At 47.4% G+C, this 25614-nt stretch overlaps 1 protein-coding gene across 4 annotated transcripts; it reads right to left on the reverse strand.

Moving 5' to 3' along the window:
• Positions 1 to 2801: 2801 nt before the first annotated feature.
• STMN4 (stathmin 4) lies at positions 2802 to 25388 on the reverse strand. Of its 4 annotated transcripts, XM_015070174.3 has the most exons (8): positions 25233 to 25388; positions 10652 to 10743; positions 9236 to 9331; positions 8489 to 8569; positions 7867 to 8075; positions 6567 to 6758; positions 5826 to 5879; positions 3416 to 3568 (listed from the first exon to the last, which is right to left on the reverse strand). In XM_015070174.3, the coding sequence occupies exons 2-7, from the start codon at positions 10662 to 10664 to the stop codon at positions 5859 to 5861; spliced, it is 612 nt and encodes a 203-aa protein (XP_014925660.1). In that variant the 5' UTR covers positions 10665 to 10743; positions 25233 to 25388; the 3' UTR covers positions 3416 to 3568; positions 5826 to 5858. The 4 variants fall into 4 exon arrangements, with proteins under 4 accessions (XP_014925659.1, XP_014925661.1, XP_014925660.1 ...); XM_015070173.3 differs by lacking the exon at positions 5826 to 5879 and having other exon boundaries at positions 2802 to 3568; positions 25233 to 25386; XM_015070176.3 differs by lacking the exon at positions 8489 to 8569 and having other exon boundaries at positions 3418 to 3568; positions 25233 to 25386.
• Positions 25389 to 25614: the final 226 nt, after the last annotated feature.

Consider the following 25614-nt stretch of genomic DNA (forward strand, 5'->3'; position numbering starts at 1 on the left):
TCTTATTTACATTCAGAAGTTGAATGCTATAGGTATGAGACGTTCCCTTGGTTGCAGTCAGGCAGCCTTGGTCTCCATCCACTCAAAGGAAGTGCTCTAAGCCTGTCTTGTTTACCAAATCGCTGCTGCACATTTCCAAAATGCCCTCCAGGGGGCATTCCTGCCCCATTGAAAACCACTGATTTGGGATCTCAGGATTTAAAATCCGCCTTTTATTCTGCTCTTCCTTAGCCCCCGTTCCTCATGTTGCACAACATCAGGGACATCCCAAGGGCCCTTTTCTTTGTATACTCTTCCTGGGTGATGAATTCGTTCACTTCGGCAGCAGCTGCTTCCCAATGTTCATGATTCCCAACTCACATATCCGGCTCACCCTTCCTAGGTCTGCCTCTTCCTCTCTGTTCAAAGTTTGCTCATCCTTAAAGTCTCAGCTCAAGTGCCGCCCACTTCATGAAGACTTCTCCCTTCCTCTTGCCTTTGGAAATACTACCTAAGGCTTAGCTCTTAGCTGTCCAGAATTCCTCACACTGTAGTCATGATTGGCACCTAAAAACCTGGAAAGTGGCTTTTCAAAATGTAGGTTCCCAGGCAACATCTTCAAAAAGATAACATTTCAATAAGCTTGGTAAATTATTTTCACTTACAAACACCTAATGTTTGTAATGTATGTTGTAATATACATTTTAACAAGCTCTCAGAGGCATTTTGATGTCAACTAAAAATTTAAGACCCACTGCCTTAGACATTTCATTTGCATCCCAACTGATGCGTAAACCCTTCCAATGTAGGAATCCTTTTTAATGCTTAGAAGCTAGTCCCATGCCGAGCACATAGTTGGACTTTCCAGCTTTCAATGTCAGGCACTGAGAATTGGTGGGACCCATCTGTCTTGTTGACAGATTTTACAGTCTTCTACATCATCTGGATCAGCCATATTCTTTGATATGTGCAATTGATAGTATTTTCTGGGTCTTATATACAGTGCTTTAGTAAAATGCTATCTATACAAATGAAGCTTCGGGACAAGTACCCTGGTGTTTCTTTCATCCAGACTGCTGCCCATAATCCCATCCTATGCAGAAATTCTGGAGCGGCCACTGCCTGGGACACAAAGAGTAATAAAACTGGTTCCTGTTTCCAAGCAACTTCAAATCTAATAGTTGAGAGACAGAGGTTAACAAATAATTACATAGTAAACACAGCCTATAAGAGGTATAGAAATATTGGTGGAGTCAGGGAACTTAATATCTGAGCTGAGTTTTAAAGAATGAGCGAGAATTCATATTCAGCCAGGCAGGGAAGAGCAACCCCAGCAAGAGAACAGCCTTTGCAAAGGATGGAGGGGTGGTTATTGGGTTTATCAGGGAATGAATGATAAGCGCAAGAGAGTTGGGGGAAAGACAATAGTGGGAATGAAGCTTCCTCTTGGCCTTGGGTTTTCCAGTGGGAGGATGGAGACGCTGATGGCGTAGATTTGTGGGAATAGACCCTTGAGGCCACTCTTGGTTCCTTCCGCTTGGAAGCAGACAGTTCTAGATGGCATAGCCCCAGCTTCTCACTTTCTCAAGCTCAGCAGCTTCGGAGGCCCCTGGGGCTAACCTCTAGTCTCCACATTCACTGGAGAGCAGTGGCTTTCAAAGAGTTTAATTGCAACCCCCAGAAGAAGTGCATGTTATGCTAGAACACACATCAGCAAACATACAATTGAAACACAATTTCCACCAGTGTCCATTGTTTCCTGTGATCACTTTGATGCTTTGTTTCCTAGTCTATTCCATTAAAAAAAATTAAGGTTGGGTGGCACCCACTAAGTTGATTTCACAATCCAATAAGACACAACCCGACTTTGAGAAACCCTATTCTAGAACTCACATGTGAGTTTGGAAGTGTTGAGAAACAGCACAGTACAGTGGCTAAGAACTTATACTCTGGGAGCAAATGGCCAGAATTCAGTTCCCTCACTTATTACCTGTGTGGCTTAGGCAGGTTACTTAACCTTTCTATACCTCAGTTTCCTTGCCTGCAAAATAGGACAACGTAGGTATAGATAGATACAGATATAGGTAAATATAGATATAGGTCTCCAGAAAATTGCCAGGCATCTAGTAAGTGCTGGTTAAGTGTTAACTGCCATTACCTTCCTCCTCTCCCTGCTCTTCATCATCATCAGTGATCCCTCCTGCTATCCCAACCTAAAATGGAGAAGCCAAATACAGTACCACTGGTGGGTGGGGGCGGGAGCAATACCAAAAGATTTATTTACAAGGCTGTACAAAACTACACAGTGTGCAGGACAGGGTGGGGGCCCTGCTCTGCAGGCTGTGCCCTTATTTGCAGGGAAGAAGGGGAGGGAGACCCCTTTCTTGCTCATGGTTTAGTGTTCTGGATAAGGTGAATGCTGGCTCTGAAATGATCCCTCTGCTTTCCACTAACAGACATTTAATTTTCTTGCTCACTTTTTGTGACCACCTAGAATCCCACACCCCCAAAGTGAGGAGAACTTCTTTCTTAGGATGATGTCAGGGACCATTCAAATGTCAACCCATAGCGGGCAAGATGGAATTTCTTTCCTCATCAATTCAGTGAATTCAATCCAATAATGGACAATCCACAAAGGGGGAAGAAGAAGAAGAAGAGGAAGAAGATGACGACAGAGGAGGAGGAGGAGAAGGAGGAGAAGAGGAAGGAGGAGGAGGAGAAGAGGAGGAAGAAATGGAGGAGGTGGGAGGGGAGGGGAGGGGAGGGAGGGAGGAGGGGAGGGGAGGGGGAGGAGAAAAGCAAAAAACGAACTCTTTAATTATGCCAAAGTCTGGCATGTTTAACCCACCTCCCCCAGCACCTCTCAGATGCTCTGATGGTCAAACTCAGGAACAAAAGAGGCAGCTGCCCCCTGATGGGTGGAAACCAAATTCAAGAATATTTTGTCAGTCACTGAAAGGACAAATTCAGGAAATAAAGAACGGGAGACCTGGAGTAAATATTTCATTGGTCATGATGATCAAAAGATGATGGTTAACACACACACACTCGGACCTCATCCCACCTGTTGCAGGGCGGAAGCAACACGTCCGGGGGCCCCCCACCCTCTCCCTGGGCTTCCCCCGCAGGGCCCTGCAGCCGCTGCCCCACCCCGGACTCTGCCCCGTTTGCAGCCTCCCTCAACATGGTGCCTGGACATTCACCGCGAAGAAAAGCCAAGGACTTGACCTGAGTCTGCGGTGGGCAGGGTTGCAATGTCCGTGAGTCCTTCTCCATCTTCTTTCCCAAGTTCTCTCCTTCTCTCCCCTCTCCCACCCCATCATTGTTCCCCGGAAACAAATAGGATGGCTTCACTGGTCAATTCTTTACATGTACAAACACCAAAAGCAGAGGAAACACCCCTGGCCACCCCCCTCCCCCCCAAACCCCAGTGCTGGGAGAGCAGCCCGCGGCGGACGAGGCTGCCTCGGGAACTGCGGAGCTGCTGGAGCTGTCCGGCTGTTCTGGAAACTTCTTTGGCCTCTGGGCTTTACCTGGAGGCCTCTTCCTTCAGCTCCTTGTTTTTCCGCACCTCTTCCGCGTGCTTGTCCTGAGAAGGAAGGGAGCGAAAAGGGCAGGTCACACAGGCTTCCCCCGGGATAAGGGGATAAAGGGAAGCCAGGGGAAAGAGAACACAAAGTAAAGAATTGCCGCCACAGGAAGTGAAGAGCAAAGTCTGCAAAGACGTCCTGAGAAGGGGCAGAAGGTGGCAGGTGAGACTGGCAGGAGGCAGGTGAGCGAGCCCACTGGTTCGGCCCCGGGGAGCTCGTTGACTGGGGCCAACCTCCCACGGGGAACCCACATCCCAGCAACCCCAGAGCCCACCCACCTCTCCCTCCTTCACCTGGCCGTCCTGAGCTCGCACTCAGTGCATTGCTTGACTCAGTGTGAGAAGCAGCTCGGTGTCACTATGCGAGAGGAGCATGTGGCATTACGGCCAGGCCTCATTACAAGTGCCCCCCCCCCCCGCCCCGCCCAACACTTGCAACGTGACCACTGCCTTCACTTCTGTCCTTCCCCTCCCTCCATGCAAGTTGTTTTCTTAAGCCCTTTGGTGAAAGATGAGGGCTCTTAAGGTATGAATTGACGGAAGAATTTTTGGAAATGTCACCCAACTCCAGAAAGTGGACTCTCTCACAAGTGGGGTATGAGAACCCTCTTTGCCTCACAGCATAATAGCCAAAAGATGGGATCTGACTTCAAAGACCCATCAGCTATGTGACCTTGACCAATCACGTCACCGATCAGGCCTCAGCAACCTGGTTTTTAAAGAGGGCCATGAACGGAAAGCTCCTTTTACCTCTAGAATTCTGTGACTTTAGTGTTCACCTCCAGGGCACCTCGTGGCCTGCCTTCTGTCACCGCTCGTTGTACATCTGCCTGGGTCCCCTATTGAACGGTATCTTTCTTGCAGGCAAGGAGCACACCTTTTTCTTCTTTGTATTTCCCCATTCTTCCTAGAGCACCTCGTACAAGGCGGGTGCTCAGTAAATATTGTCTCTACCAGACCTTGGCAATCATCCAGACATCATCATATCCACATATCAAAAATCAGCCTGGAGTAGGCCCACTAAATCAGTCCAGGAATTCAGGATATATCTTAAACTATGAATCCATCCCTGAAGAGGCCCTAGAAATTTCCGTGGCCCTAGGAAAAGTGTGGGTAGTGGTGTGTCTAGGACAGTGGTTCTCAACCTCACCCCATAATCAGCATGACCTAAGGAATTTGTGACACCGCCGGGTCCTCGGGCACCATTCCTAGAGAGCCAGTGTCCGTAGGTCTGAGGTAGGGCCCAAGGATCTGTAGCTTTAAACTTAACACCAGGTGAATCTGTTGCAGATGGTCAGTGATCCACACAGAAACTGACACAAAGCATTGGCTTGGGGCAGGGCAGAAGTCATACATCTATCTCTCATTCCACCTCCTGCCTCCATCAGTGACCAAGAGTGAATGGGGTCACGATCCCAAAAGAGTGATGCCCACTCAGATTCTTACTCTGACATTTTGCTTCTTGAAGTCTTACCTCACCTCCGTAGCTATTACACCAGAGTGGGGACCTTCTCAATCTCTTCCCCTCAGAATCTACCTCCACTCAGGTGAGCTCTCTGGGGAGAACCCTAGATTTCTGGGCTCCTTTTCTTTGGCTTCCAATGGTCCCCTCTCTGGCCAAAGGGAAAACAGGATGATTGTGGACTGATCCCCCCGAAATAGGGGTTGAAAGAGTCCCCTAGGTTTATGGTACCCAGAGAACCGGGTTCTGGTCCCAGCTGCACTGCTTAGTGTCTGTGTGACCCTAGCCAAGTTATTTGACCTTCTCTGACATGGTTTGCCCATCAATTAAATAAGGATAACACTGTTGTGCTTACCTCATGGATTTGCTGTGGGGATAGGGGTATGAAAAGTAAACGTGTTTTTGCCATTGTTTAAATACCATATCGTGGCTCTAGCTTCAATGATTTCTTTTGGGTTTGGCCTGAGAGCCAACGCCCCATTTTATCGCAATCCCAGGTTTTTGTTTTGTTTTTGTTTTTTCCTGCAAGAGTTTGTTCCTAGCCAGCCCTCAGTAACTGGGGAAGCCTGAAATCAGACCCAGATCACTTCCCTCCCATCTGATACTTGGTGGAGGCCTTACTTCCCCTAAGAGGGTGGAGCGTGAGAGTGGAAGGGTTGCCACATGCTGGCCAGAAGCAGGGCCTACGCAACATTCAGATCCCCTGTGAAGAAACCGATCTTTCTAGTAGCTGTTGCCAAGGGCCTGAGACTCTAGGTGGATGGGCAGGAAAAGAGTGGGGACCACGCTGCTCACCATGGGACGAGGCCACCGATCGGGTCCCGGGAGTCACCGCGCAGCAGGCGGCTCCTGGAAATAAAACACAGAGCTGGAGCTCTCCCAGGAGCTGCAGGAGAAACTGGGGCAGCCTGGAGACTCAGGAAATGAGGCCAACATGTTCTCAGCAGAACGGGCTGTTACTCTGCTGACACGTGGGACCAATCCCAGTCTCTCACGTTTCTCCTATGTAGGTGACACCATTTGGTGTATTGACAAAAGGCAGAATATTGGAAAGACCCGTGACTCACTCAGTCCATATCAAGAGGTTTGGAGAGAATCAGGTTTCCTGCTCAATGGTCAACCCAGCTTATCATGCCCTTGGCTTAGAGCCAAGAGCCCAAATCATCATCTTGCATTAAATCGAATCAGTTCATTGAAGGATGAAGCCGGGAATGTACAACTGCTTATTTGTCCTTACTCCCTTGCATCACACAGGGTTCCTCTAGAAGATAAGAGGTCTCATCTCCCTAAGACAATGAGAAACTTCAATTGTGTAGCTGTGCATCATAGCCCCCACAGAATTCCAAAGCTTGGCTCATGTTTCTTGCCTACGACTTCCCAGAACATTCCTTGGAACTCTCTAAGGATCCAACCTAACAGAAACACCCCTTTCCTACCTGAGGCTGTTTGATGCCTAAAATAATATGTAGGCCCTTTATACTTGCCATGGAAAGAAGAGAGTTTCCAGTAATCTCTTCTCTCTCCAAGACCACTTACCTTCTCTTGCAGCCGTTCCAACATGGCAGCAAGATGGGCCTCCCGGTTTTCCTTATTGGATTCCATCTTCTGGGCCAGTTTTTCCTTAGCCATCTTGATGAAATTGTTGTTTTCCTCAATGGCTTTTTGGATCACCTCCCGCTCGTGTTCTCGTTTCTCTGCTAGGTGTTTCAGGAGCTCAGCTTCCTGGTACTAAGGAAGCACAAAAAGGAGAGAGAGGCCCTTGAAAGTGAGCATACCAGGGTGAATTTTCACCACCATCACTTAAGATTTGCACACCCAGAACAGACGCCTCCCTGAGCATGGCACATTGGCAGGAAGCTGAGACACTCTGGATTCTCCCACCATACCCTCAGTTCTTTTTCTCATTGCCTTCTTGCCTTCCTTCCTTCCTTCCTTCCCTCCTTCCTTCCCTCCCTCCCTCCTTCCTTCGTTCCTTCCTTCCCTCCCTCCTTCCTTCACAAATATTAAATGATGATATACCAAGTGCCAAGCACTATCCTAACAACTTGGGGAAGAAAAAAGTCTACTAGAGATAAGACATACATATAAGTCTAACCCAGACTAGCATGTGACATATGCCCTAAGAGGTAGAGAGGAAATGCTATAGGAATTCAAGGGAGAAGATTATTTTCTCCTTCAAAGTCGAAAAGCTTATGGGGCACCTGGGTGGCTCAGTAGGTTGAGTGTCTGACTTCAGCTCAGGTCATGATTTCACGGTTCGTGAGTTTGAGCCTCACGTCAGGTTCTGTGCTGACAGCACAGAGCCCACTTCAGATCCTCTGTCCCCCTCGCTCTCCGCCCCTCCCCTGCTTGCACTCTCTCTCTCTCAAAAATAATAAATAAACATTTACAAAAAAAAATATGAAGAGCTTCCATAAAGATGGGTCAGAGGAATCAATAGGAAACATGGAAGGCACACAAGGGGGTGAAATATACCACACCATGACCTTCTTACCCTTTCCCCAGTTAAGGATCCTTTTCTTTAATTGTTTAGCCTTTCCCTAAATCGTTAGTGTTTGCCGATGTCTTCCTCTTGTCAGTGTGCATATAAGGCCATCTCTTGGGCATATGTAATTCAGTGCCTTATCCCTCTAACCAAACTGTAAGCTCCTAGAGACTAGGTACCTCACTTCTTTGTTTCCCTCAATGGTTGTTCCATTCTCTGCCCTATCCATGGGAGGCACTGCTGAAATATTTGTATGTTGGTGGTGACCTGACCTCAGCTCAGGGCCACCACCTGTCTTCTCTAAGTCCCTCCCCTCATGCTGAGATAGAGGAAAGAAAGGACAGCACTTACCTTTCTTCGCTCCTCAGCTGCTTCTAGTTTCTTCTGGATCTCTTCCAGTGATGGGTCTCGCCGCCTGGGTAGGGAGGCATTGAACTCGGGGACCCCATCGAAGGAAGGTGGCTTCAGGATGACTTCAAAGGACTGGCCCGAGGTACATTTGTTCAGCTCAATGACTTCCATGTCGGAAATTACACACCAGTTCAGGTCCACTGTGTCTGCTAAAGAAAGCAATAAAAGGGGCTGCTCACCCCCTGTAAACTAGATTGGTGCCCCAAAAGCATGCACACATGCACACGTATATGGGAGCTCTAGGGTCCCCAAGGCAATCAGTTCTGGGTTGGTCCTGAACTAGGCATCTAAGGTGAATGGGGCTGAAGGGGCTGGTAGCCATGGCAAGGGCTCAGGCTCCAAGAGTAGAGGTCCCAGGCATCTCGGTTTCTAATAATGGCCGTAGCAACTGCTTTCACTTTTGTTTCTGCCACAGGCTCCTACCGTCGTTGAGCTCTTGCTCAAATTGTCCTCAGCGGCAGCCAGTGGTTCATTTGCCCACCACCCACCACCCATCCACTCCTCGTCCCACTACCAGTCTGATGGCTCAGCCTATTGCCACCTCTCCCCTGCTCCCTCCTACCCTGCTCTCTTCTTTCTCTCCAGTCAGCACTGTCTTTCCGCTGGCTTTGATCTTTCCTCCTACACTGTCTCCCACACCAGCCTAGACAGAAAAAACAATCTCAGGTAACCCAAGCACTCCCATCTCTCGTTTCCAAAACAAACCTGTCCCTTCCTTTTAATCCCACGGAAATTAAGAGGTGACCTGCTCCCCACCCCTCCCTGAGCAGAATGTGGCCACTCAGTGCCCCCTGCCAGTGTCCTGGGACCCTGTCACAGGTCCCAGGCAACATGGCTACCGCACAACCTCCTTGGCTGGCTGCAGGGGGAAGTCCTCTCGTTCGCCCCCGCTCTGGACTCCGTCAGAGCATCTCCACCATTCACTAAGGAGACCTATCAACTGTGGAATCCAGTGGTTTGCACTCATCTTCTATTCTAGGTGTTCCCCAAGGGCAGAATCTCTGACTGCCTCACCGCGGCATCTTCCACAGCATCCGTTTGTTAAATGAATGAAGAAAAGATAAGATCAGGAGGCAGAGGGCCTGATTCACCTTCAGCTGCTACCTAGTCCCCCCGGCTGCAGCCCCACACCAGCCTTTTCCTGATGCTTAGACCCTCAGAATCAGCTGCAGTGGTTTTACTGGCTCTGGGAAAGAAAACTTGATACGGGGAGGAGAGTTTCATAAAATTGGGACAGGAGCGTGCTACTCGTGGATACAAGCCCAGGAATCCTCCACAAGCTACACCCTCAACTGTGGCCCTCACTTACCTTCGTATTTATAGGATGATTTATTCAGAGGATCGGCCAGAAAACAGGAGCAGAACAAGGACACCAGTGGGAGCTCCTTCATCTTCTCTTTGTAGGCTGCAGAAACACCGGCAGAAGGTGGTGACTCCCTCCTAGTCTCCTGAGTCAGCCTCCGTGTGAGTCTGGGTGCCTGAGCAGCCAGGGGTCACCAGGCTCCACAGCGGCACCTAAACCACCCAAATCTACCCCTTGCCTGGGGATTCAGCTCCCTTTGCCCTGAGCGGCCCATTTTAGGATTCCTGTGTGTGATTCAGATCCACTTCTGTCCACCTTAGACAGGTGACCCTTAGACCCTTAGAACCTGACCCTTCCAGAGCACCCAGATGACCCCATCTTCTCCTGAGTACATTGTTTCCCTTCTTAGTACCGAATGCAGAATGCCCTCAGGTAAAGACCACAAACCCCAACCTGGCGCCCTGGACCTAGTTCTCTGTCTCCTCACACTTGCCCAGAATATTCCATTTACTTTGCTCCGAGATGCAGGAAATTCACGCTCCATTTTAGTCCAAGTACTCAGCAGTGCTTCTCTGAATGGTAAAGATGCACACCGCCATCCCTCTGGTCTTGCCTCTCCCTGGGTGGCAAGGTCAGGCTGTGAGCCTTCTCTGACCTTCCCAGCACAGGTGCCGGTGCCCATAAAGGCACCCCCACCGTCTAGTCTCTTTGTGTCAGGAGAGGATTTGAAAGCCAAGAGGTCACAAGTTAGAGCTGATATGGTCAAGTCCAGCCCACTATTGCCCTGGCCCCGGCCTGTGATCCTGCCTGTCCCCCCACTACCCTGGGGCCAGTGCACCTTGTTTTAAGCTCCACATGCTCAGGCCCTCTCAGTTCTCAGCTAAACCCAGTGTGGTGCCCAAGCACTCTCCTTCTTCTTTCCTTTTACTTGTTGAAAGCATAATCCAGTGTGAAAATAATACGTGTGCATTGTAAAAAGTTTTTAAAACACGCACAGATGAGTAAAAGAAAAGCTCTGGGGCGCCTGGATGGCTCAGTCAGTTAAGTGTCCGACTTCAGCTCAGGTCATGATCTCGCGGTCCGTGAGCTCGAGCCCCGCGTCAGGCTCTGTGCTGACCGCTCAGAGCCTGCAGCCCGTTTCAGATTCTGTGTCTCCCTCTCTCTCCGCCCCTCCCCCGTTCATGCTCTGTCTCTTTTTGTCTCAAAAATAACTAAACGTTAAAAAAAAAAATTAAAAAAAAAAAAAAGAAAGAAAAGCTCAGCTGTGATCCCACCCACCATCTAGAGATAACGCCTTTTAATCCTGGGGTATACTTTCTGTCAGTCTTTTACCCTTCTCTGTGTCTAGGTAAGCACATACATGTGTGTACAGAAACACCCTGCCCTACGGTGCCCCGCTGCATAGACAGTTTTTGTACCTACCGGCGAGGGTCATGTTTTCAGGAATGTGAGGGCTGAATCTGGCTGAAAGTCACAGAGTAGGTCTGTCACCAGCTCAGGACGCTGTCACAAATCTGAGAAAGAGAGCATGTTCCCACTGACAGGTTATTCGCATAAGAAAGGTCTTTGCACAACTGGGGAGGGAATCCCAGGATGCACCTGGTCTGGCCCCACCTCCAGGACCTCTACACACCCACTCTCCCTTTCCCAAACACAGACCCCCCTCTTCCATATTACCGCAAACAAGTTCAGTTTCCGGGCACTAAGGATAGCTTCATAATTGGCTTTCTAGTCTCAAGCCCCCCCGAGCATCAGACATGGATTTCCCAAAACTGTACATGTCAAGAGCTGTTCATTTGTCTCTGTGCGGCTCAGTGGCTGGGCCAAAGCAAAGGCTGAGGTGAGAGACAAATCTTAAGTCAGAATCGCTTGGGAGGTTTTCACAAAATAACTCTGTGTCCTGAATTTCTCCCTATTCCCCCTCCCAGCCCATTCTGATAGGGGGTGAGAGGGCATTGGACAGAGGCTGTCAAAATCCTAGTTCACATGGCCTCTCGCTCACTACCCACCAAACACTCCCTGACCCCGTTTAAGACCAACTATGAGAAGAGACAAATATTATTAAGGAATAACGTCATCACAATGCAGTTGGTACAGAGATGGAAATCTGCACGCAGGATTATTGTGGGAGCACAGAGATGGGGCTTCATGCTCAGCACGAGGCCTGGGGAGCCAGCAAGGGACCCCGGGTGTTAGCAGCACCTGCATTGAGTCTTAACTTATGAGTCGGAATTAAGCCTGGAGGGCACTGTGCTAAGGGAGCCATAAGCTGGAGGTGGGGGAGTGTGGTGAGAAATCTCTACGTCTATGGTTGACCAGAGAGTGTGAAAGAGGAGGGGGGAGGTGAAACAAGAGAAGCAGGGAGGGAGAAGGTCAGGGACAGTAGGGGACAGACGTCTACTGAAGGCTGCTATGCAAGGGAATGAGGAGTAGCCAGCAGTAAGTAGCCATCATGGGGAACCCTTGATCCTTGGCCACTGTGGTGGTTAATTTTTGTATCCACGTGACTGGACTAAGGGATGCCCAGATAGCTGGTGAGCATTATTTCTGGATGTCTCAGGAACACCCCCTCTCAGGGACAGGTTAGTATTTGAGTGGATAGGCTGAGTAAAGATGACCCTCCCCAGTGTGGGTGGGCCTCGCTCAATCTGTTGAGGGCCTGAACAGAACAGAGGGCGGAGAAAGAGCGAATTCGCTCTCTCTGCTTATGCTGGACATCCGTCTTCTCCTGCCCTCAGACGCGAGAGCTCCGGTTCTCTGGCCTTCAGACTTGGGCTGGAGTTCTGCCCCCAGCTTTCCTGGGTCCCCAGCTTGTCGGCAGCTGATCGTGGGGTTTCTCAGCCTCCATAACCGCGTGAGCAATCCATCACAATAAATCTCTTTCTGTATGCATCCTATTGGTTCTGTTTCTCTGGAGAATGCCGACTAACACAGCCACCCTCAGTGGGCACTGTGCCAGGGCGGCATGAGCCAACAGCTTCCCTGCCTGCATCCTCACAAGGCAAAGGACTCTGAGATTGATTCAGAGTCACTTTCCTTCCTTAATGAGGCATATTCCCAATGGGGACTGGGGTCTGTACTGGCTGGGGGTGGGCAGGGGCACCAACAGGAGCAGCGGGCTCAGCTTTAGGCCAGACCCATGTGGACTCCAACACAGACTTGACCTCAAATTGCACACATTAAATGAGAAATGCATATATACAGCATCCAGCAAAAAGGAGGTACTTAATAAACGTGTTTCCTTTCGTCCTTTTCCATCAGGGTGGCCACCAGCCCCCACACACCTGCTTCAGAGTCACTACCTCTCTGGTCCTCACCATCCCTGCAGTTAAGGACTGTCATTGCCATTTGAAGATGAGGAAACAGAGGTTCAGAGGGTTTATGTGGGTTGCTCGGGGTCATGCAGTTAGAGAGTTAAAAACACAGCAACTGGAAGCCAGGTCAACCGGCTCTGGTCAAAGCTCTGAAACAAGGTCAGAAGCACTAATTTCCCTCCAGCAACTTCATGTTCTTTGGAGCCAGGGGCCCTGCCATGCACCGCCCCCTTCGCCGTGCAGCACAATAGGCCTCTTTACTCAGAGTCAAGCTGATCCTGACAGTACCAGTGGGTCCCTGAACAGGGCTTGGAGGGGACATCCCTGGTCATGAGGCTCCATTCCACACAATCTCAGCCCACGACTGGGCTGATTGATGAGGTGACTGGGAGGGTGAGAGGGTCCTTGCCAGGAGAGGGAGCCTCATCAGATTTTAACCTAGGTAATGGATCTGACGTAGGGGTCCAAATAAGTGAAGTGAGGCAGAGAAGGGACTCTGAGAAAGAAGGGGGACTGAACTGGGCTTTTTCTCTAAAGGTGGGTGCCTGGAACCAGGGACTGCGCCCCTCAGCCTAAGCTGGGAATGATGATCAAGGCCCTCCAGCCTTGGAGCACAGATGACAACTGCCGTCACCCACATTATCCCAATTAATGTTCGCTTGAGGCTGAGTTAACAAGACAGGAATCATCAGCTTACTTTCAGATGAAGAACCTGAGGCTTAGAGAAACTGAGACTCTTGGTTAAGGTCACACAGCTACTTGGTGGTAGCACTGGCTCTGGGACCCAGCTCTTCTGACTTGTGAGCTCTTCCCTTTTGGCCAGAGGAGGGACTGGATGCTAGCGGCCAGGTCCTCCATGGTCCTGGAGACTCAGGGAAAGCCGATCTGGCCTGAAGGTACGGTTTAATTACAAATATGAGTGAGTGCTTTCCACACTTCTTGGGAAGATATTGTGCTGGGAGTTATAGAAGCATGAAGAACCAGGTAGAGAACAAAGGTCAGAGAGGCCAAGAAGGAAGACCAGGGCAGGGAACAGGAGACACTCCAAAGATGGGCAGAGGCATGCATAGCCAAGGGAGCTGTAACTGAAAGCTCTGTGTTTCACAGGACTGGGGCCCACATAATCAAAAATATGTATTTATAGAGCATCTACCATGTGGCAAATGCTTTCATTTTAATTTTCATAAGAGCCTTATGATGTAAAGATTATCATCCCTGTTTTATAGGTGTGGAAATTGAGGCTCAGAAAGGGTAAGTGACATTTCCAAGGCTACTCAGTGGGGTGGGTTGAATGGTGTCTCCCAATAAGATACGTCCTCGTCCTAACCCCTGCAACTCAGGAACGTGGATTTATTTGGAAAGGGTCTCTGCGGATTTAATTAAGTGAAGGACTTTGAGGTCAGATCATCCTGTATTATCCAGGTGGCGTCAAATGTAATAACAAGAGTCCTTATAAGGGACACACAGAGGGGAGAGGCCATTCGAAGAGGGAGGCAGAGATTGGATCGATGCATACACAAGCCACCAGAAGCTGGAAGAGACACAAAAGTTCCCTCTCCTAAGGTCTTATGGGAGAATGACACCTTGGACTTCTGCACACCAGAACGGTGAAAGAATTAATTTGTGTTGTTTCAAGTCATAAGTTTGTGGCAATTTGTTACGGCAACTGCAGGAAACTAATACATGCAGTAAGTGGCAGAACCAGGGCTCAGACCCATGATTCTTCCACCTTATCTCAACTACCAGTGTTTATACACAGCCAATTTGTTCCTTAAGATAGTTTGTATATTTGCACCTACAGGTGCACCTACAGGTACACGGGGCCACTAGAAATCCTCATGCCATAGTCGTGACATTTCTATTGCATTCAAGACCCAAAAGATGTTGCTGCCCACGGGACATTCTGAGAAAGGATAGAAGGGGGCAGAGGGGAGGGCCTAGACTCTTCTAGAGAAGCCAGTGGTGAAAATAGGTCCCAAGCCATTGTGTGGTGGCAGCCACAGGAGGGAGCCTGACTTTGCCCCTAATTAACAGGGAGCATCAGAGTCGAATGGGGTGGGTCATACCTGCCTCCCCAGCACTTAGCCCGGCTACGTGACATCTCCAAGTTGGCTGGTGGGTTAGACCCAGATTGGATGCACACCACTTGGAAGATCTGGTTATGCTAACCCGTAGCCTGGAGGCCCTTCAGAATGGCCCTTTGGCCTCTGTTCTCCCATCTTAGACACCAACATCTCAGGCCATTCTCCTGGATACATCCAATCAACCCGAGGGCCCACAAACCAGCCTTGGCCTGGTCCCTACAAGCTTCTCACAATGCTGGGAATCTGTTAAACGGCATGGTGGCTTGGGTTATGTTGTCAGGCCACAGCAAAACATCTGCACTGCAATGGGGCCACCAGGCTTGTCCTAGAACTGCCAGAGAAGGGCGTTAAGAGATGTTATTGCTCAAGTTTACAGAGGACAAAATGCCAGGAATTCAGGGAGGCAATATGAAGATTAAAAGACAATAGGGGCCAGGAGCACCTGGGTGGCTCAGTCAGTTGAGGGTCTGACTTCAGCTCAGGTCATGATCTCAAAGTATATGAGTTCTAGCCCCACATTAGGCTCTCTGCTGTCAGCACAGAGCCCGCTTTAGATCCTCTGTCTCCCTCTCTCTCTGCACCTCCCCAACTCACTCTCTGTCTCTCAAAAATAAATAACATTTAAAAGAGAGACAATAGAGGCCAGAGTAGACATGAGTCAGTCCCATGGGGGGAAATCCTATCTGAAACATCACACATCAGAGCATCGTAAGGCAAAAAAAAATCTCTGCACTGAGGCAAACCTCTAGCCCTCCCAGAGGCTCTTTGTGTGTTTTCTGTTATGGCGAAGGCCAGTCCCAGGCCTCCCCAGTCCTAGGAAAGACCAGGACAATGACTGTATCCAGCCATAGCAAAGATCAAAGCGGTCCCCAACCGAAGGTAGATGACTCACACTCACTCAGCCAATAGCACAGAACCAGAACCCACGACAGTGGCCTCCTGACTCTTGCCCCGCGCTCACTCCCAAGCATTCTTGATGGGTGCAGACGGCTGGTCAAGAGGCAGGGCCTCCCTGGGCAGCCCCACCCTGGGGCTATCAGTTATTGATCCAGCAAAGCCCCTAGAGAGGGGACTCAAGCTTCCAATGGCAAAAGTGAGAGTGTGCTGGGTTATGCTGCAATTCAGATTCTGCAGGTGCTTCTCTCGCTGCCATGGCTTCAGAACTTGACAGTGTGTGGGCGTGCAGACTGGATTTTGGGGGGAACACAGAGGACCTGCTGGGCTGCATGCAAGACTCATTGGGACCAAGAATAGCAGTGGGAAGATCAGAGACCTCCAGGCTAGAAGAAGCATTTGTACTTTATATTCTATTCAGTAGGAAGGCACTGCCCTCATCGTTTGAATAAGAAGAGAGAGAGAGAGGAAATGGTAATGCTGATGATAATAGCAATAATAATAGCTACCCCATCTTGAACACCTGCTTGTACCAGAAAATTCACAAGCGTTATCTCAAGTTATTCCCTGAGGTTATTTGTAAGGAGGCACTTGAAGCTCGGCAGAGTCAGGTTAATGACACCAAGTCCTACAGGTAGTTAAGGGCAGAGCTGGGATTGTCATCCTAAAGCCCATCTCTGCCATTAGCTGCTACTCATGCAAAAATAGATTCTTCTGGCAACATCAGCTTGAGGGAAAGATTAGGAGAAGAAGTTTGGAAGCCAGGACTAGGCACAAAATGGTGAGGAACTGCCTAGAACCAGTAACACCTTGGACTGTTTGCATTCCACCCAGCACTGTTTTCTCATTTGCAAACTGACCTGTACATTTACTCCAGTGCCAGCATCTAAGCGTCTATGTATGAAAAAGTGATCACACGTTTTTGTTGATGGACTGAACCATTAACGTAACTGGTAGATAATAAGTTAGCGGTAACCCCATCGAGCAGAGACCCAGGCCATGAAAAGGTAAGACGCAGAATGAGTACATTTTGACTGGCAGTGAGGGTGGCTGAGAGAGAAGGTCTAGAAATTAAGGCTGTTGACTGAAGGGGATCTCATGTGGCACAGTGGGGGGCAAGGTGTCCAAAGTGAAGAGATCAGAACCCCCAGTTTTTTCCTAGAATATCAGAATGTCAGCGATGGAGGGGACTGAACTGGTGATCACTAGCCAGAGGGTCTCAATGAGGGCAGCCCACTCCCAGGAATATATGTGGGACTTTTTGGTGGTCACTAGACTAGAGGTGGCTGTTAGTGGGCAGAGGCCACGTAAACCAACACCCTGAACTGCACATAAGATTCCCACACAACCAGCAACTGTCCCTTCCAAAGTGCCCAGATGCTCTTCCTAGAGATCAGAGATTCTGAGATCACACTGAGTTGATGGCCAAGATGGGACCAGGGTCCAAGTGTTTGCCCTCACCATTCATACTGATCCTTTCCCTCCTCCCAACCACGAGGATGTGAGGGAAAAGCTCACTTGGGGACCACCAGAACAGCAGAGATAGGGAAGAGAAAGGGATGCAGAAGAACTTTTCTACATGACCAAAAATGGTGACCCCTGCTCCCAGGGTTTCTATAATGCAGTTGGTGACCAGGAGCTGATAGACAAGAGCACCAAAGTCTCTAGTGCCACATGGCTATTTATTGGGCACATGCCAGAACTCCCAAGGCAACTCTGACTGTCCACTGACCAAGTGAGCCAGCATTTTGTTTGTTACTGCAAGGAATGCCCAGATAAGGCCTTCAGGATGTGTCAAATCTTATGAGGACTATTTTTGAAGCATAGGAAGCTAACACATCCAAGTGGTTTGAATAGAGTGGTCCGGGGCAGGGGTGTTCAGAGACAATAGAGGGACTGTGGAGTGGATGCAGTGAGCTCTGATCCAGGTCTTCTAACACAGGCAGAACAGGGAGGTGGCTCTTTAGATCTGTCCCAATCACTAGTCCTACCAAAGTTATGCGTGTGCTGGAAATAAGCTGCACAAACTACCTCAATGTCACAAAATCATATCATCTCTGCACAGTGCCCCTGGTTATTTTGGGCTGATCAGAAGACTCTGACCGAAAGCCATATCTAGGTTAACAAAGAGAGAGAGAGAGAAATTATTTTTTTCATGAATGTGGTTCATTCTTTCCACATTATTTATTGACTATTTAATTCTGTGCCAAACACTCAGCCGGGTCCTAAAGTAACCACGGGGGTTTTTGGTGATGAAAATGTGAAACAGGTCCCTTGGGTGAGAATTCGGGGCCTCTGGAAGTTCTGCAGATGCTCCGCGGGTCTTCAGCAATTCTCCAGCAGTTATAAAGGCAGAAGGAGCAGATATTAGAGCACAGGTCAAGACTGGGCCGGTGAGATCCACAGGACACTGGACAGGCACAACAGTGTGTAATTAGCTGGCATTGGGGAGCTGGCGCTTACCTGAACACCACCTTCACTTGGGTTGCTTCTAAGGGGATCAAGAATAGGAGAGGTGGGAACCATGGTCAGGAGCAACTTCCAGACAGTACCTAACGGACTCAGAAATACAGCTTCGGTTGTGCTTCTAGGAAATAAGGAGGAGTCACCTGTTGACAAGTGCACACCTCTGGAGGCCTAAGTCTGAGGAACCCCTCCTAGTTGTTATAGCTACATTGGGAGGCAAGCCAGAGAAGGAAAGTTAAGTCTGGGGAAATGAGTCCCAAATAATTAACAGTGATAGCACTTTCTGGGCTGCTTTTATTTTCCATTCAACACCTACAGAAGAATCAACATACTAGAAGCAAAGTTCCAATGGAAAGAGTCTAAGTGTCCATCAACTGATAAACGGATAAAGAAGATGTGGTTTCTACATACAATGGAATACTACTTGGCAAGGAGAAAGAATAAAATCCTGCCATTTGCAGCAACGTGGAACTAGAAGAACTAGATGGAACTCACTCGTGCTAAGTGAGATAAGTCAGTCAGAGAAAGACAGATACCATGTTTTCACTCATATGTAGAACCTGAGAAACTTAACAGAAGACCATGGGGGAAGGGAAGGGGAAAAAATAGTTTCAAACAGAGAGGGAGGGAGGCAAACCATAATACACTCTTAAATACAGAGAACAAACTGAGGGTTGATGGCAGGGGAGAGGGGAAAATGGGTGATGGGCATTGAAGAGGGCACTTGTTGGAATGAGCACTGGATGTTGTATGTTAGCGATGAATCAAGGGAAACTACCCCCAACACGAAGAGCACACTGTATACACTGTATGTTAGCCAACTTGACAATAAATTATATTAAAAAAAAAAAAAAAGGAAAGACAAAAAACAGAAGCAAAGTTCCAGGGCATGGACTTCCATTCAGGGTCTCTGGGTGGAGTGCAGAGCATTGCGACCCAGGTACCATGAGAGACCCTGGACTCAGATTACTTGGAAGCATCAGCATATGGAAGAAACTCTTGTAATCTGAGTCCTAGTGACACCAATAGCAATATTTTGGAGTACTTTACAGTTTATCAGACATTTTCAATTGAGTATATCTGTATATGTACATTTTATATGTAATGTTTTAATTATAAGCATATTAAAATCCTAGTTTGAAACATCTGTGTGACAGAGAAACGAAAAGAAATCCCTGCCAGGTTGCTACTTTTTCCTGTTGGCACTTCCTTCTAGTTGTTTGTTTTTTTTTTTCCTAATGTCCATTATTTTTACATGGTTGCAATCTGGACATATATATTTTATCATTGCATTCTCTCCAAATCCTATAAAATAGGTACTATTATACCCATTTCACTGATGATCAATTCAGGTGAATTACTTGATTTGCCTAAAGTCATACAAGCAGAAAATGATAAAGATGGGATTTGAACTAGTGTCTTCTTACATCAAAGCTCCATGGTACTTCCTCATATCCAAGGCCAAGAGAAAATGTAAGACGGATGATTGCCTAGGGCATGTGGATGAAGGGCACACAAAGGCTCCTGGGCCCCACATCTGCCTTCCCACCATGGGCAGCCCCAGGGCTTAAAATTCTCACTACTAAGTTGTCTCTTGCATCAGGCAATGTCTTCGAAAGTCCTGTTAAATAGGGGATGAATCACTGGAATCTACCCCTGAAATCATTATTACATTATATGCTAACTAACTTGGAAATAAATAAATAAATACATAAATAAGTAAATAAATAAAATTTTTAAGAAATGTTCAAGCTAGAAAATGAAGGAATAAAAAGCCTTTTATGAGGAAAAAAAAAGTCCTGTTAAAATGCATACACATGACCTACCAAGTGTAATAAATTAAATCATTTTCACATCAGCAGAGAACAAGCAATAGATTTGTAGACATTCCCAGGGGGCAAGCTCTCTGCCCTTAGATGGGAGGAGCCCTGGAGATCGCTAGCATTGCCCACCCTTTTCAGATGAAGAGACAGAAGCCCCAAGAGGTTCGGTGCCTTTCCCAAGATTAAGTAGGAGGAACAGAGAGTCAGGTTCCCAACCTACATTTAGCCTATAATCAAGGGACAGTCTCACCTTTGGTAATATTATTCTTGTTTTCATTATTCTTTCATTCTTCCCCAATGCTTTGTATGTTTCACATCTTGTGTTTGATCTTTAAGTTAAAATCATTTCTATCTATATTTTATTACTTTAAGGAGAAAACAGTATCTAACGTTTTTCTTCGTGAGAGATGAGAGTTTTGCATACTTTAATTTCCTTCCCTACAAAATTTCTGATTTTGTCACAGTGACTGTGTTTTCAGTTCTGGATTATTATTAATGATTTCCTTCTTAAATTATTCATTTAACAAACATTCATTGAGAACCTACTATATGCACTATGGGAGATGCTAAGACAATATACATGTATATATAATGATAAATTTAATAGACACATTCCTTGGCCTTAAGATATTCGACATTTGCATTCAGCTTTGTAAATGCGTTGATTATATTGAGACAAAGGCTCTAAATTCTAGTGCTTTCTTTCATGGTAACCATTAGCAATGTCATATCTTTTTTGTATTTGGGTTCTTTAATTTGATAAAAAAAAAATTTTGGCTACCGAGACTACTTCCGGGGTAATATATTTTTCAAGAAGGGTTTGTGGAGTACCTACTGAGTCCTTACATATCTGTTTGATGGCAGATGCAGAAGACAGACAAACCTATCCCGGGATCAATAGTCAAGTTGTGTTAGTGCTTCCACATTCTGTGTTTCAACCTTGCTTTCTACCTGGTTCGCATTTCAGGGCACTGACACCCAAATGATCCACTGGAACTCTGCATCTGTCCCCCCTTGCCCGCTGGGTCTTTCACCCTGTCGCCTGCACTCGGCTCCTTTCTCTGGATTCACAGTCTCTGGTTTGTTCTCTGAACTCCCGGTTGCCTGTGCCTTGCCATAAATTAGGTCAGTCAACCACCCCAGACCCCTGTTCCTTTAAATCTGTTCTGTCCTCTTGCTTCCCACCACCTACCTCTGACAGAGGACCCTAAGGGAATGGACGCACAGCGGTGATCAGTTTTAATGGATAGAAAAGACCAGTGAGCATGAGAGAAGGAAGGGGGAAAGGATAGATGTGTATGGGGAGGCAGGGGTAATGTACCCATTATCTGTGTATTTTCCTGTCTTCCTAGTGGAACTAAAAATGTAAAAACCTAGAAAATGTTTTTTAAAATATCAGAAGAGATTTTCTTTGTCCTTACTCTTCCTCAAAGAAAAACACACAAAGTAACATTTTTCCAGTCTATCACATCTCCAAATATAGCAAATTCTAACTTAATAAGCAAATTCAATCATACATGATGAATGTTTATTAGCCAAGCCAAAAAAAAAGCGGGGTAGAGTTTGTTTCTCTACAGAGCATTATAAAAATTACATTTTGCATGTTTCATCATTTTTCCCCAAATTCCTATCCCTCTCCCCAAATAAAGGTCTCAGCTCTACCTACCTGTCATTTCAAAATCTCTGGGAATTCTGTGTCTGCAAATGATAGTCTCCAGGTAAGTGGGAAATAAAACAAAGATATCAAAGGGTCTGGAGAAAGGATCTTAAGGGTTCAGGAAAAATTAAGCCTTTCTTGGATTAGGATTTTGATTTTGAAAATATCCAATTATTTAAAATCAACAGCACAGGGACGCCTGGGTGGCTCAGTTGGTTGAGCGTCCGATGCTTGGTTTCAGCTCAGATCATAATCTCACGGTTCATGGGATCGAGCCTCATGTTAGAGCCTGCTTGGGATTCTCTCTGTCTCCCTCTCTCTGTGCCCCTTCCCCACTCTCTCTCTCTCTCTCTCTCTCAAAATAAATGCATAAACTTTAAAAAATAAAAGAAAATAAAATCAACAGCACAGAAGATTTGAATTTTCCTGTTCTTTCTATGTGATTGGTTTAATATAAACACTCGGTCCTTCTCTCTTCTCTCTCTTCCCTTCCTTTTCTGCCTCCCTATCTGTCACACCTTACTCTGGATCTCAGTTTATCAATCTTTATTGTCCTACTTTAAACCTCATCAGTCAGCCCACTCATGTCCCACAGGGCAAATGTGGTTTAAATGGCCTAGTCGGATGAGAGAAGCAGCAACTGTGCTTGGCCCTTGGATTTCTTTTACTGAGTCAAAAGGAAATCTAGATATTAAGCCAAAAAATGCAAGACACTCCCACCACCCCACCAGCCAATAATATGTCTGTTCAACACTCTGCTCAGGAAGGACAGATTTTTTCCATTTTTGATGGGTCCTTTAGAACACAGGATCTCCTAAAGAGATAGTTTTTCCACTTAAACACAGTACTTGGATTTTGGACACTTGATATTGTATATGGTCATAGGGACATGTTTGAACAAGATAGTTCTCCTTTCAAGAAGGTCACAGTCCTGGGGCACCTGGGTGGCTCAGTTGGTTAAGTGGCCGACTTCGGCTCAGGTCATGGTCTCGCGGTCTGTGAGTTCGAGCCCCACGTCGGGCTCTGTGCTGACAGCTCAGAGCCTGGAGCCTGTTTCAGATTCTGTGTTTCCCTCTCTCTGACCCTCCCCCATTCATGCTCTCTCTCTGTGTCAAAAATAAATAAACGTTAAAAAAAAAATTTTTTTTTTTAAAAAAAAAAAAAAAAAAAAAGAAGGTCACAGTCCTTCGGCTCAGATCGTGATCTCACAGTTCGTGGGTTCAAGCCCCGCGTCGGGCTCTGTGCTGACAGCTCAGAGCCTGGAGCCTGCTTTGGATTCTGTGTCTCCCTCTCTGTCTCTGCCTCTGCCCTGTTCACACTCTGTCGCTCTCTTTCTCTCTCTCAAAAATAAATAAATGTTAAAAAAAAATTTTTTTTTAATCAAGAAGTTCACAGTCTACAATATGGGTGAATCTTGAGGACATTATGCTAAGTGAAAGAAGCCAGTCATAAAAAGACAAATACTGTGTGATTCCACTTATATAAAGTACCTAGAATGGTCAACTTCACAGAGACAGGAAATAGAATGGGGGTTGCCAGGGGCTGGGGGGAGGGGAGAATGAAGAGTTAGTGTTCAACGGGGACAGAGTTTCAATTTGGACAGATAAAAACAGTTTCGGGGATGGATGGTGGTGACGGCAGCACGACAATGGGAATATAGTCAACACGACGTAAAAATGGCTAAAGTGGTAAATTTCATGTTATGTGTATTTTACCAAATTAAAAAAAAAATGTTCAAAAGAAGTTCATAGTCTAGTAAGAATTATCCATAGGCTTATAGTCTTAGAAAAGGTCATAAGGGTCCCTTAGCCAATGTTTTTTTCTTACTGGGACCGACAATAAAGAACTTCATTTTATATCATGAGCCAGCATGTATATGTCCTAATACTGACATATACACACACATATAGTCATTGATACATCTACGTGGATACACATAAATATACACATAACTAAAATATAGACGTAAATATGGGTGTATTTATTTATAAATATGACATTTATTAAATATGTTTATAAACAATTTATTTACAAATATTTATATAACTAAAAACACATCATTAAAAAATGGCATAGGAAATATTTACTCTACTATATGGAATGTGTTTTGACTTTTTTTCTACTCTAACTCCATTTTATTTGAAAAATATATATATCAGTTACAACCCCCAAATTTGATTTCACAGTCCACTAATGGATCCCATCAGCAGTTTGAAAAACACTAATCTAGCCCAGTCTCCAACACAATGCAGAAATCTCTATAACCAATCTCCTGGGTGATCATCGAACTTCTGTTTGAATGCCCTCAGTGATGGGGAGCTCACTCTCTACAATGCTCTGTGGTGAATCCATTTAGCAGTTAAAGATCCCCGTCCACTCCAAACTTGTTCCAGGAGTGGGCCAGGTGGAGCCGGGGATCACAGAAGGTCTGGGACCTGCTGACAGGTGTTCTGGTGCTGGTGACAAGTGGGTTTCAAGGAGTTCCTAGCAGCAAGGTGGGGGCTTGGGGCATGCTTGAGAGGAGGGGGCTGGCTGGCCCTAGAGGACAGGGCAGAGTCTCTGGAGACTCTAGCTTTGCTCAGTGGAGCTGCTAATCAGACCTTGGCCCTCTGCTTCCTCACCACTCTCTCCAGCACTATGATTATCTCCTCAACAGAAGGATGATCTCATTCCCCCTAGCACCCTGACTCCCTGCCTGTGGGAGAGATTTCCTCCCCCTAGAGAGGGGCTCAGCGTCAGGAGAGACAGATTCTCCCACATTCTCTCTCAGTCTGCCACCCACCCCGCAGGACTCCAGCGGGCCACCGCTGGCCATCCCCGCCCACTGTTCTCTTGGTCTTGAGACACGAGGGTATTCCTGCCCAGGGTGTTTGGACTCAAGCTACCTCAATATTCTGAGCCCCCCAAGGGATTCTGGGCACCTGCCTTTTTTCAGGACAATGGGACCCCTCCACACCTGACTGTGTCTTCCTGGGAGGAATGAAACAAAGCACTGCCACGTGGGGACAAGGCTGGCCACTGGACAGCGGATCCAGGTCCTGGTCCCCTGGATGAGAAGAGGGCAGTGCCTAAACTCCAGGCGAGGGCGGTGGGTTGAGTGAGGAGTGGCCTCGCTCAGCCACCAGCGGGGACCAGGGCGTGGCACTTGTGGGTTCCCGCAGTTTGTAGCCCGACAGCCAGCCGGCCCTGCCCAGGTAGGATGGGTTGACCTCAGGGCGAGGCGGAGCCAGGAAGAGGTGGTGATCTCATTGAATCCTTAGAACCAAGAGCAAAAAGTAACCCAGTGCAGACAGAGGAGAAAGAAAAGGATGATACACAGGGGAAAGGGAGCCAAGAAAAACTGTGGCTGAGAAAGGAAATGTAAAACACAAAGCAGCTTCTAGCCTGAAACAAATCATGGGTCAGAGCCAGCTCCAAGGGAAGCCGGACTCTGAACAAAACCTTTCTCCCAAAGCAACAAAACATTTTTATGCAGAAAGAACTCACCATGGACATCTGACCCAAAAGAAACCCTGGCAATTCGCACCTGTCCTCCGAGCTCTGGAACAGAAGGACTGCCTGTAGCCCACCCTTGCCCCTTGGGGTAGCCCCATTCTTTTCACCTCACCCCATTTCTGCCAGGATTTCACAAAGTTTCATTGATTGAATGAAACCAAAAGGCAACACAAAGGGCGCCAGGCCCCTCGCTCCTCCTCCCTGCAGCTGCTAATAATTTTTTCTTTTGTCTGAAAAGCCTCAAAGAATTTGCATTCCATTCATACTTACCTGCGGTCCTGTTCAGGCGAGGTGCTTCCTTCCTCACTCCCTCGATTAGTGGTACCCTGGGCTTCTCTCCACATCAGCACCACTGCTCGCTCTCGCCATGACATCACCTCTGAGCTCTGTGATTGGCTGACAGGGGGTTGCTTGGCAATTGGACAGTCTCCGCTGGTGGAGCAGGGATTGCCTGAGTGAGTAACTCTTAGCAGGCCAGGGAGTGGAAGATGATGTCAGACAAACAACCTGCTTTCCATGCTGCCTGTGGCGCTGGGGGCCAGAGGGTAAGGGTAGGGATGCAGAAAGAAGGAGGGAGGGAACGGTACGAGAAGGTGGGGGCGAAGGCACTGCTTACAAGCTCAGCGGTCCGGCCAGAGGGAGAGCACCTGGA

This window comes from Acinonyx jubatus, chromosome B1 (assembly GCF_027475565.1).
Source record: "Acinonyx jubatus isolate Ajub_Pintada_27869175 chromosome B1, VMU_Ajub_asm_v1.0, whole genome shotgun sequence".
NCBI lineage: Eukaryota > Metazoa > Chordata > Mammalia > Carnivora > Felidae > Acinonyx > Acinonyx jubatus.